We start from the raw sequence: 12,500 nt of genomic DNA on the forward strand, positions 1-12,500 counted from the left end.
TTTAACTCGAACCGAATCTAGACCAGTTGTGTTATTTTTGGCCAAACCATTCAGAAGTTATAAGCAAAATTATATAGGTGGCACTGTGCTGAAACTGTGCAGGTCGCCTCAGGTCATGGTTGACATAAACACTAAGTTTGGTCAGAATACACTAAAGCGCTGCGGAGATATAGCCTAACGTCCATTTTGGCGTGTTCTTCATTGAATTCGTTTGTGAGTTATTTGAGAACAGTTTGACAAATCAACTTGAATTCTTTGGGGTTTATTGGCTTGGTCTGAAGATGATCTGGTTAAATGTATGAAAATTTAAACAACAGTCTAACAAGGAGATTGAAAAAGGACGTTTTTTAAGGAAAATCTAAACATCGAAGACGAAGTTCAGTTACCTATTGGTATACATGTTCTCGGCATGACCCAAGGAATCTATTAAAACCAGTTTCATTACAATAAGCTAAATTATTTTAAAGCTATTTGCATTTGTTTTAAATTTCATTATAATATTTTACCACAAAATGGCCATGTACATGTCAGAGTACCTTCAGGAGATGGTGTACAGAAACTCATATAAAAAGTTTCATAACAATACTCCAATGCGTTCATATAGCAATTTATGACTAAATTCAAAATGGCAGACATCAGAAAATGTTATATTGCTCGACTTGGCAAGCTGCACTGAATCTAAAGAGAGGCGTTTTGCTATTTTCGGCCAAAGGGTTCAGAAGTTTTACGCAAAAATATATATTTTTATATCTCCTGACCACTTGGTGGCACTGTGTCGAAACGTTGCAGGTATCTTCAGGTCATGGATGTCATAACACACACCAAGTTTGGTTTGAATACAGTAACATGTTGTGAAGATATAGCCCCGCGTTCATTTTGAATTTGTTTGCAAGTTTATGGGAACGGTTTGACGAATCAAGTTGAATTCCTTCCATCCCATCTTAAATATCGGCATGGTCTGAAGACGATCTGGTTAGATTTGTGAATATCTGAGCAATGGTCTACTCTAGGAGTTAGAAAAAGTTGTTTTTTTGTTGAAATTTAGTTTCTAGCCCTTCCTAGTTCTTCCTTTAGTTCTAAAGCTGCATAACCGTAAGTGTTACTTTGGACAGGTGGTGGCGCTAGAGGGATTGAGTTAAAGACTCCAAATTTGCAGAGGTTCTTGATGGGACTGTCCTTCATCTGTGTGCCAAATTTTACAGCTTTTTACCATATGATTCTATGGACTCCTTCAAGAACAGTAGAAGATGATGATGACTAACGGATACAAAAGGGGCTTGACCCCTAATGATAAACAATTCCCGTAATATTGATGTGGCTCAACTGCACATCACCAAGAAAATCATATCAGATATCCCTTAAATAACACCCAGCTGTAATGTCATCTCAGGGTTTTTTTGTAGTAGTGATAGACAGCACAGATAAAATACTCTAAAACTCGTTGATGATTGAAGGAAGTATTTCTGATGGTCTCAAACGGTCAATGATGAATGGAGAATATTAATGGAGGTCTGATCTCACCTGTAGCATCCACTGGCTGAAGGAGCGCTGCCACGAGTCTCTCTTCTCCAGGTGCAGGTACGTGTTGAAGAGGATCAGGTATATATAGCGCTCCAGATACAGCAAACTCTTCAGCGTCAGCGCCTGGATCTCCGGCTCGCATTTACAGCTCTTGATCTGTCGGACAGACACAAACGAGAGCCATGAATGACCAACATTCAACTGAACACCTCATGCACTTTGACTGATTGATTGATCAAGTACTCATTTGTACTTCTACTCAGGAATAATTTTTTATTATCTGTCCGTTTGCTCAAGTATTTGTGGTATACAGATCTAACATACAGTACATGTAGCATTCATTCTAAACAAAACTCTAATGTCTTAACAATCATATATAAAGTTACGCTGATCTGCCTCATATACATAAATCAATTATGCATAAGACAAAAACACTGGCGGTCTCATTTATTATAAAACAAAAGAGAAACCTCCATCACTATGCACTTTCGTTTTCTTGTCCAGGCGTATTGTCTTTTTAATGTCTGCGGGGTTTTGGTCTAAAGTCCTACTGTTTGCTGGGTATTGTTGGGGAACATTGCCTTTTCTTGTACTTATGATGTCTGTCCTTTATGTCATTTACATCTGAGAGTTGTACCAAGACAAATTCCAATCAACTTGTTGACATGCCAATACAATTACTGAATTGAAAAACATCCCACGTGTAAAACGTGGGGCGAGAACTAAAGCTGAACCAGAACTATTGAGGTCGTTTAAGGGTGCTTTCACATCTCTAGTTCGGTTCATTTGGTCCGAACCAAGGGCAAACAATTATACATTGTTGCATTTTTCAGCTTTTTTGGTTCCTTTTCACACCACACTGATTGCTTTGGTCCGAACCAGTTGAAACGAACCAAGACGCAAGCACGTGACAACATCCACATCACTCATTGGCCATGGCATATTTCCTAAACTGCTTTTTGATTGGTCAGAATTTACGTGTGGGAAAATTCCAACAGAAGAGGCAAAGCCAGCAAACTATAACACTAGAGGCGATTGCGCGGTCCAGTTTTGTCCCTGGCCATAATCTACTACACTGTGTGTATTTACCACAGTATGCAAACAATACATTTCTATAATGAAGCGTGGATGCGACGTGAAAACAACGCTCTAATGCACTGCAGACTGCGAGCGCATCGCTCGTCACTTCAAGCGGAGGCGTGCATTAATTATTCTTGACATGCTCATCTTCCCGAAAATATTTCCAACGATCTATCAGGTAATATGTCAGCTCAGCTGACTACGGCAGCTGGTGAAGTCCAAATATGATCAGTACTTTTGCAGTTGGTTCTGTTCGAGGTCGGATCACGTTCTCACCACAAACTAACCGCTCCAGAGTTCGTTTGAAAGCGTACCGAGACCAGCTCTTCAAGGAGGTCTCGGTACGCTTTTGGTGTGCACCCGAGTGCGATTGCTGCTTTCAGACCTGACCAAACGAACCGCACCAAAGAGGGAAACGAACTCTAGTACGATTCAACCGAACTAAATGAGGCAGGTGTGAAAGCACCCTAAGGCTGGGGACACACTGCAAGCGTGCCGTGAGCGTCTCGGCTGTGTGGCGTGTCCGTTTTTATTTCGGCTCCCATGTTAACCGGTTAGCGCTTGCATACTGCCTGCGTCAGCCGCACGCGGAAAACGCGTGCATGCTTCAAATAGAAGAGACACCTATTTTTCACGCGTCACGCGAGCGTGTTGGAAACGTTTCTAGGCAAAACAGCATAGGAAAAGATGTTTATATGCCATTTTGACACAAATACATATTAATAAATGACATTTTCATGTTTGAAAGTCTTTAGGTTAACATAAATGCAGATATAGGCCTACTTGTAATAATAAAAAACAACATAATTATCGATTCTGAAACATTAAACCTGTCAATATAGAACGAAATATTATTTTTTTTTGATCAAGGTCTCTTTTATTTTCAAATATAACAAACAAAAGATATACAATTCACACATGAAATAGTCAAGTCTAGTTCCTGTCCATACAAACAGACAAAACAACTACTCCCCAGTCCCCCCCACCCACAGGTACTGGACACCCAGCAAATTTCCATGCATCCAGACATAATCAAGTATGAGTCTGCAGTTTCATACATATATACTTCAAATATCTCGGTGAATAAAAGAAAAAGACAGCATAAAAAAAATTAAAAAATTAAAAATAAAAAAAAATAAAAAAATTTTTTTAAAATAAATACAAATACAATTAAATTAAAAAATGTACACACAATTGGGTTACATAGATAAGTCAGCAGCTGCCATGCCTTCTACAAAGGAAATAAATGGCTGCCAAATGGCATAACATTTTCTAGTGGACCCTCTTACAGTATATCTAATTTTCTCTAAGTGAACATAACTCATGACCTCCCTAATCCATTGGCCAAATGTTGGGGGGAGTGCATCTTTCCATTTAAACAGGATGAGCCTCCTAGCCAACAAAGAGCAGAAGGCCATCATGCTCAGATGGCACCCAGAAAAGGTGGCATCTACCGGAGCCACACCAAACAATGAAATCAGAGGAGATGGGTGTATAGCTCTTCCACATATAACAGAGAATGCCTCAAAGATGGACTGCCAAAAAATTTGTAGCTTAGGGCACAACCAAAACATGTGCAGCAGTGTGGCAGGAGCCTGCCTGCACCGATCACAAGCAGGGTCAATACCCGTCTTAATCTTAGACAGTCTATCCTTAGTCCAATGAAGATGGTGCACTATTTTAAACTGAATAACATTGTGTCTGAGGCAAATAGAGGAGGAGTAGATTCGCTGTATAATTTTTTGCCATATTTCATCTGAAATCGTTTCGTCCAAGTCTGTTTCCCATTTGATTCTAAGGCTATCGAGACTACTCACGTTATGTGTATTCAGCAATGTATACGAAATATTCTGTAGCCTATTATGCCGTCAATACCATAGATCTGTATGGTCAATAGGCTACTGCAGACATTGTCTTTGCTGTATCAATAGGCAATAGATTTATATTTAAAGCGGCGGTGAAACACTCAGTTTCAGCCAATCTCATGTCAATCTTGAGTACCTATAGAGTAGTATTGCATCCTTCATATCTCCGAAAAGTCTTTAGTTTTATTATATTTATAAAAGAAATATGGGCTGTACCGAGTCTTTCCGGAAAAAAACGAGCGCCTGGAGGCGTATCGTGTGGGCGGAGCTAAAGAATGACGAATGTGCACAAGCGTGGAGAAACCCATCGCTATCTCAGCTAATACAGATAATGATCCAGAATCAAATCTGAGGCTGAAATAAATTGAACAGGAGAAACGGCAATATCAGGATGTCGGTCTCTGTGGTATGGACTGTATTTAGGGGCCTTTGTGTGTCTTTACGCGCAGTTTATGAGGACATGATTCGGTTTATGGACTATTGTATGTGACTAGATCTTAGAGGTAGCAAGCAAAACGGTTTTGCACGTCAGAGTCAGAATAGTGTAACGTTATACAGAGAACAACAATAGAGTAATGTTAGCGCATTTGAATGACGAAGCACGCGATCGTGTCGTTTACTGATGTTTACTCACGCGACGATAGCCGACAGCACAGACATCTGAAGCAGTTTAACTCACCGGCTGCTTCCAAAGCAGGACCCAACCTTTATCGCTGGGACCGCTCCGTCAAAAACACACTTCTTTGGTATGATTTGGTGAAGTCCTGACAGCAGTGACCGTGGAAATCCACTTTGAGACGCGACTGAAGCGATGCCTTGAAGCTTCCTGTCATTTCTGCGTTCAAATCGGTTCAAATGCAGCGCTGCCTTCCCAGAATGCTGTGCAGACGCGTTGAAGTCGCTCGACGTCACCCAGAGGAATAAAGTGGAGCGCGGCGCGACATAAGTGTTCACGGACGACTGGATCTGCACCTGAGAGACTGTTTACGGCGTGCATTTCCTCTCTCGCTCTAGTCACGCGCGCGCACCCTACCGGGAGAAGAGCCCGTACGGCCCATACAAGGACCTTCCGCTCTATTAACGTCAAGCCGAGCCATACTCGAAAAAAACTCTCTGAAACTTGTGAGAAACCGGAAGGAGTATTTTTGACACAGAAATACTCCATCAAACGTCCAACATTAGTTTTTGAAACTTTGTCTATGTTTAGGATGGGAATCCAAGTCTTTAACAGTGGAGCTCAGTATGCATGAAACAGCATTTCACCGCCCCTTTAACATGAAGTATAGGGCTTCCCAGCAGCAGCAGCGCCGAGTCAGACACGCTTCTGGTGTGCAAAGACAGAGAAAACGCCAGGCAGCCGCCCGCTGCCGACACGCAGCAGAAACGCCACGCTTGCAGTGTCTCCAGCCTAAGAAATGAATTAATTCTGCAATTTTAACAAATGAGATGAGGGTGAGTAATTTATGCAGGCGGCGGGAGATTAATTAGCCGTGATATTCAGTCTTTACTCAAACTGTTCTAACAAAAGAAACAGCAGAGCATAAAAAAAAAACAAATTACAGGCGCAACCAAAGACCAAACACGCAATTAATCCAATTGAGAAAGCTCTTTTAGTCCTCAAAGCCTTATTCTGCAATTAAATATGATAATTAAACGCTTTCTGTGGTAATTTAGCTTTAGGTTTGCTAGCATTACACTTTCAGTGGTATAAACTCTGTTCTGATCATTGATTCTCTATAACCTGATGCATTCGGGTTAAATTAGGACAGAACACTCTGGAAACAAATTGATCACGATTGTATGCACAGATGAAGCGCTGGCGTTCACATGCCTGTGCAGTGTTTCTCTGTTAAAATATTGAAGAAACCCATGCAGAGACCTTTTGTATGAGACATGGTTATGTTAGGTGATGATGCATCCAAATTCAATCCATTAAACAAACTGACAGAAATAATACTCTGTAATCTTGAATCTTGTTCATGTTCTGCCAGGAGAGACTATTTGAGAAATGTCTGAAATAATCAAAGATAAAGCTATTAAAGACAGATGCTTGGCTTCATGAGCGGTTGAATCACTGCAGCAGAGCTTTCCGTTACTATCTCTGATACAGGAGACGATTAAAGGTGAAATATATCAACTGCAAAACCTGCAGTATTAAAGTGAATGGAAAAATACATTTCATATACGTGTAATATAAGTTCATACATTTCTAAATTGTATTTATACACACACACATGAATAACACTGATGATCTCTTCATCACGGCTCCTGTTAGTGGGTGGGATATATTAGAAAATGGGCAAGCGTAAGGATTTGAGCGAGTTTGACAAGGGCCAGATTGTGACGGCTAGACGACTGGGTCAGAGCATCTCCAAAACTGCAGCTCTTGTGGGCTGTTCCCGGTCTGCAGTGGTCAGTATCTATCAAAAGTGCTCCAAGGAAGGACCAGTGGAGAACCGGCCACAGGGTCATGGGCGGCCAAGGCTCATTGATGACCGTGGGGAGCGAAGGCTGGCCCGTGTGGTCCGATCAAACAGACGAGCTACTGGAGCTCAAACTGCTCCAGAAGTTAATGCTGGTTCTGATAGAAAGCTGTCAGAATACACAGAGCAGCTCAGTTTGGAGGCGTATGGGGCGGCACAGTCAGGTTGCCCATGCTGACTCCTGACCCCACCGAAAGCACCAACAGTGGCACGTGAGCATCAGGACTGGACCACGGAGCAATGGAAGAAGGTGGCCTGGTCTGAGGAATCACGTGTTCTTTTACATCACATGGATGGCCGGGTGTGTGTGTGTGGCTTACCTGGGGAACACATGGCCCCAGGATGCACTATGGGAAGAAGGCGAGCCGGCGGAGGCAGTGTGATGCTTTAGGCAATGTTCTGCTGGGAAACCTTGGGTCCTCCATCCATGTGGATGTTACTTTGACACGCTCCACCTACCTAAGCATTGCTGAGACCATGTTCAGCCGTTCATGGAAACGGTATTCTGGTGGCTGTGGCTCTTCCAGCAGGATAATGCTCCTGACACAAAGCACAAATGCTTCAGGAATGGTTTGAGGAGCACAACAACCAGTTTGAGGCGTCGACTCGGCCTCCAGATTCCCCAGATCTCAATCCAATCGAGCATCTGTGGGATGAGCCGAACAAACAAGTCCGATCAATGGAGGGCCCACCTCGCAACTTACAGGACTTAAAGGATCTGCTGCTAACATCTTACTGCCAGATACCACAGCACACCTTCAGGAGTCTAGTAATATAAAATACAATGTAAAAAACACACACACACACACCTACTCCAGACTTCATCATGTCACACACACACACACACACTACTGACTTCATGTCAGGCGCGCATACACACACAGCAGTGATCTTCACAGTCAGCAATGATCCCGGTACAGTGGGACGTCTGTCTGACGCTGAATTATAACAGCTCCATGATGGAGCATCAGCGGGCCGGAGATCAGCCAGGCTTCAGCTGACGTCTCCTCGGCCTCATTATTCACACCAGAAAGCTCGACTGATGTGCTTTGAACCGGGCGCTCTGAAGACTGACTTCATCATTACTAGTACAGGCACGAGGGGATGCGGATACGAGCCGCCCACATCAACAAACGCAACGAGGAAAATTCTGACATCGTCTACTCATGATGCAAAAATATTGGAGATGACCAAACTGCTCTTTTCCATTCAACTGTAGCTGATATGAAAGATTCACAATTATGCACATTCAGATCTGATGCGTTAATGACGGATGAATCATGAATATTAGAGTTGATTGGTGATGAACATAAAGCAGGTCGACAACTCGTGTGCTGGAGCTATAGAATGCAGTTAGAATGACCCTAAAGGTCAAGATATCAGAGCAAAAATACCCCAAAAATGTGTTGTTGACTCATATAAAGCCTATAATATAATATAGCAATATCAAACGAGTGCTGTTTGTCTCGAATAGCAGGAGTACAAATGAGATAATGATTTTATTCAACAGTGCAATAAGATATTAATATTGTTATATTTGACACAACATTAGTGTTGTAGTCGAGACCACCTAAACCGAGACCAAGACAAGACCAAGACTTTGAAGGGCCGAGACCAAGACAAGACCAAGACTTTGAAGGGCCGAGACCGAGTCAAGACCAAGACCAAGACAGGCCGAGACCGAGTCAAGACCGAGACCAATGCATGTCCCCACACTTATGATAAAATGTGGAATATGCATAATGATTGGCACTTCTCTCATATGTGTGGGTGTGTAAGTGTACCATGAGAGAAGTTTTGATCAAATAATCAAAAGGCATTGCAGCTTTGTGGGAATTAATCTTTTTCTTCTATAAGCAAATAACACTTAACTTTTCGTCAATGGGAGGCACTGAAGACGACGTGTCCATATTGTTTACAGTCTATGGTGGACACAAACACCAAACTGACACTAACAGAGCTTTGAGTTTTGTTTTGTGAAAAGCACTCGTGCCCATTTTAAAACTCAAAGTTCCCTAAGAATGCTAATCTGGATGAGGTATTAATCTCGGACACAGTCCATTATGTCTTAAATGAATGTGAATAACAGGAGGTGGAATATGTATCATACAGATATGCATTAGTATGCTGCTTAAGCAAATTATTTTACATATGTACATATTTTTCATTTACAAATTGAAAATGTTATTGTGCAGCTTTATTGTGCAACAACAAGGAAAAGAAACCCTGTACTTGCATTTTTTGATTAACTACAGTTTGATTTAACAAATATCTCACAATGCAACGAAACAATCATTTTTTATTATCTTATGTTTATATCTCATATTATGTATGATCTCTTATCTTGATGTTTCTTTTGTTCCAACAGGTTGAATTGTTTTGGTATATAATCATATCAATATTAGAAATAGCATTAACAGTTAACAAATAGCCACATTTTCTGCCATATACAATTTAATAAAATGATCAGCTAGCTAACAAACAACTTTGTTCTGTTTTCACCTCACTCCAGTCTAAACTAAATTATTTTAGACTATTTATTTTACTACACATTCAACATACATAAGCTGAAATACTGTGGATAGTTAAAACTAATAATTCTTACTCTCCACTCTTGCTAAATTGGGTAAGCAAACTTGTGTTCTGATTTCTGAGGTGTTCTGAGTAAATGATTAAACTGATTCGTTCAGTTCATTGTTGAACAGATCAGTTCTTATTACCGTCGTTAAAATGATTCGGTTCAAATGAGTCATTTGGTCGTGAATCGGACATTAGCAGACCCGTTGTGTGTGAATCACGGCTGTCAGAACATCGCGGAAGGTTTGTCACACAGAAAACACTTCATAACTGGATAGAAATTGTTTTCTGTTTATTTAATGTATGATTTATGTCAGCTGTTTAGCTGGTCAAACGTTTTTTTGAGCGCAATTCACACCGAGCGGTACTTCAAAACAGTTGTCCGAACGCGCAACATTCAACATGGATTCGGTTTTCTGAACTTTTGATTTAGCTTAATATGTTTAGTATCAGAGAGATCGTATGTGCTTATTTTGAAGACAGAGAGAGTGCGCGCAGGGTGGAGTTCTCTGCTCTTATGCCTTCAGCTGTGGTCTTGACCGGTCTTGAGACAAAATCCCGAGTCATCTTCGCCCGAGACCGAGACGAGGCCGAGTAAAAATGCGGTCGATACCGAGACGAGACCAAGACCTTTAAAAAGTGGTCTCGAGACCGGTCTCGAGACCAAGACCGATCTCGAGTACTACAACACTACACAACATTGTCTGCTTTTGAAGTTTAAGAACTGTTTTTGAATGAATCCAAGTTAAGGGAATCATTCGGGTGGATCAATGATTCAATGACTCGTTCATAAAGGGAGTCATTTACTTCATTCCTGAATGAATCAGCCGTTTGAACGAATCAAATTAATAAATGACACAATGACTCACTCAATTTTAGTTTGTTATTTAGAGTATAATTTCATTACAAAATATTAAAATAAAATATTACAAATATTTTGGGGATAGTTTGCCCAAAAGTTTTATTCCTGTTTATTTATAATTATGCAATATAAATATTATATATTTCAAACCTGTATGACTTTCTTTCTTTTGCAGGACATGAAGAAATTTTGAAGAAATTGCTGTTTTGATCTGAAAATATTTCTCAATATTATTTCAGATGCAGCTTTTGAAAAAAAAAAAAAAAAAATCAAAAATATTATTTGTAATAAATTCTATTTTGAATCAAATATAATTATTATTTCTAAAGCTTATTTTTTGACGTTTTTCCATTTAACACAATGACTTTAAATTATCGATAATTTTTCAGCCAAATTTGATGTGCAATTAATTGGTGACCTTTTTTTGATGGCCTTTTTTTCATATCCAATATTTTAGTCATCATCATAAATTAGTTATTATTTGAAAGCTTACAAACTCAAAATTCATCCCGTTTTGAAATCAGATGTTGTGTTACCATGGAAACGGTACTCAGATTTCTTCCAGCAGGCTCCTCCCCTAGTGGGTGGTGTCATGTTTCAGATTACAACATTTATTTTAACTACTTTCTAATCAAAATCTTTTCTAATCTTTACAAAACGCATATCGTCGGAAAGGCCAGAGTCTCAAGATTCCATATTTGGTGACTGATTTGTGATGGAATTGATATTTGGACAGAAATGTATAGGAAAATGCATCAAAAACCGTCATTGATATTTGATATTTTTGTTACTGCGCCTAAACAAAATCTCATGGGAACTTCAAGTTTTGTGATATTAACTTCAAATTTGGAACACAACTTAGGTAGACATATGGCTTTGATTTTATAGTAAAACATTTAATATGTTAATTATATATATATATATATATATATATATATATATATATATATATATATAATAACAATTATATATATATATTCAATATAAAATAAAAATTATTTAGTTCAGTATATTTCATTTCCAGTTAATTTAAACTTCCATAACTTTTTCATACTTTCATTCATTATTTTAATTGCAATAATCTGCCGAGTGTTTTCTTTAAAACAAGACCAAATTGAGGTTTATATTCCAATGCATTCTTGAATTACAGCCATTTAAGTTTGGATGACAGCAAAGGGGTTAATTAATCGGCACATCATGTAATTAATTAGATTAAAATATGTAATCACTTGACAACCCTATATATACTTATATATAATTTAATTTAAACTTAAATGCAATAAATTACAATTATTTTATTGCATTTTAGTTATAAAATAAATATAAAAGTGAAATTAAATAAATAAATACAATTAAATAAATTCAAAATAAATAACTTTATAAATACAGTTGATTTATTTATTTATGTCAATTTTTAACACTCCAAAACTGTTACCAATCACACACATTATTTCAGATCTTGCAAAGTAAAGAACGAACGTAAAAATCACAAGAAACTCGCGGGTTCAAATGTTCATCAGCCAATCAGATCCGCCGTCCACTACAGTTATAATATATGGTCTCAAAGAGGGCCAGATAACAGGACGCACAGGACTCTCCAGGGTGACTAACAATTTATGAACGAGAAGGTCAAAGTGTGAAACTGACCCCCTGGAGGTCAAAGGTCATGGGGAAGACATGGGGATGCTAGGAGCTGATGCTAACCTCTCAAACCCGAACTCAAACACTTCATCAGCGTCTGAACCTCTCGGCATGAGGGGAAAAAACTGCTGACAAAGCTGCAAAATCATTCACAAGATCACGTCGGCTTTAAAGGGTTAGTTCACCCAAAAATGAAATGTCTGTCATTAACTCCTCCCCCTAATGTCGCTCCACACCCGTAAGACCTCCGTTCATCTTCACACACAGTTTAAGATATTTTATATTTAGTCCGAGAGCGTATGCAAGTGTATGCACACTATACTGTCCATGTCCAGAAAGGGAATAAAAACATCATCACAGTAGTCCATATGAGACATCAGTGGGTTAATTAGAGTCTCTTGAAGCATCCAAAATACATTTGGGTCCAAAAATAACAAAAACTACGACTTTATTCAGCATTGGCTTCTCTTC

The 12,500-nt window shown here is 39.4% G+C and overlaps 1 protein-coding gene across 3 annotated transcripts in view; it reads right to left on the reverse strand.

The window, feature by feature from the left end:
- Positions 1-12,500, reverse strand: part of pald1a (phosphatase domain containing paladin 1a) — a 100,460-nt gene that overhangs the window by 8,688 nt on the left and 79,272 nt on the right. For all 3 annotated transcript variants that reach the window (XM_067430353.1, XM_067430355.1, XM_067430354.1), the window contains exon 19: positions 1,522-1,677. In XM_067430353.1, coding sequence (XP_067286454.1) covers positions 1,522-1,677 — 156 coding nt within the window. The remainder of the gene's footprint in view (positions 1-1,521; positions 1,678-12,500) is intronic.

The sequence above is a fragment of the Pseudorasbora parva genome, chromosome 21, assembly GCF_024679245.1.
Source record: "Pseudorasbora parva isolate DD20220531a chromosome 21, ASM2467924v1, whole genome shotgun sequence".
In the NCBI taxonomy this organism is placed as follows: Eukaryota; Metazoa; Chordata; class Actinopteri; order Cypriniformes; family Gobionidae; genus Pseudorasbora; species Pseudorasbora parva.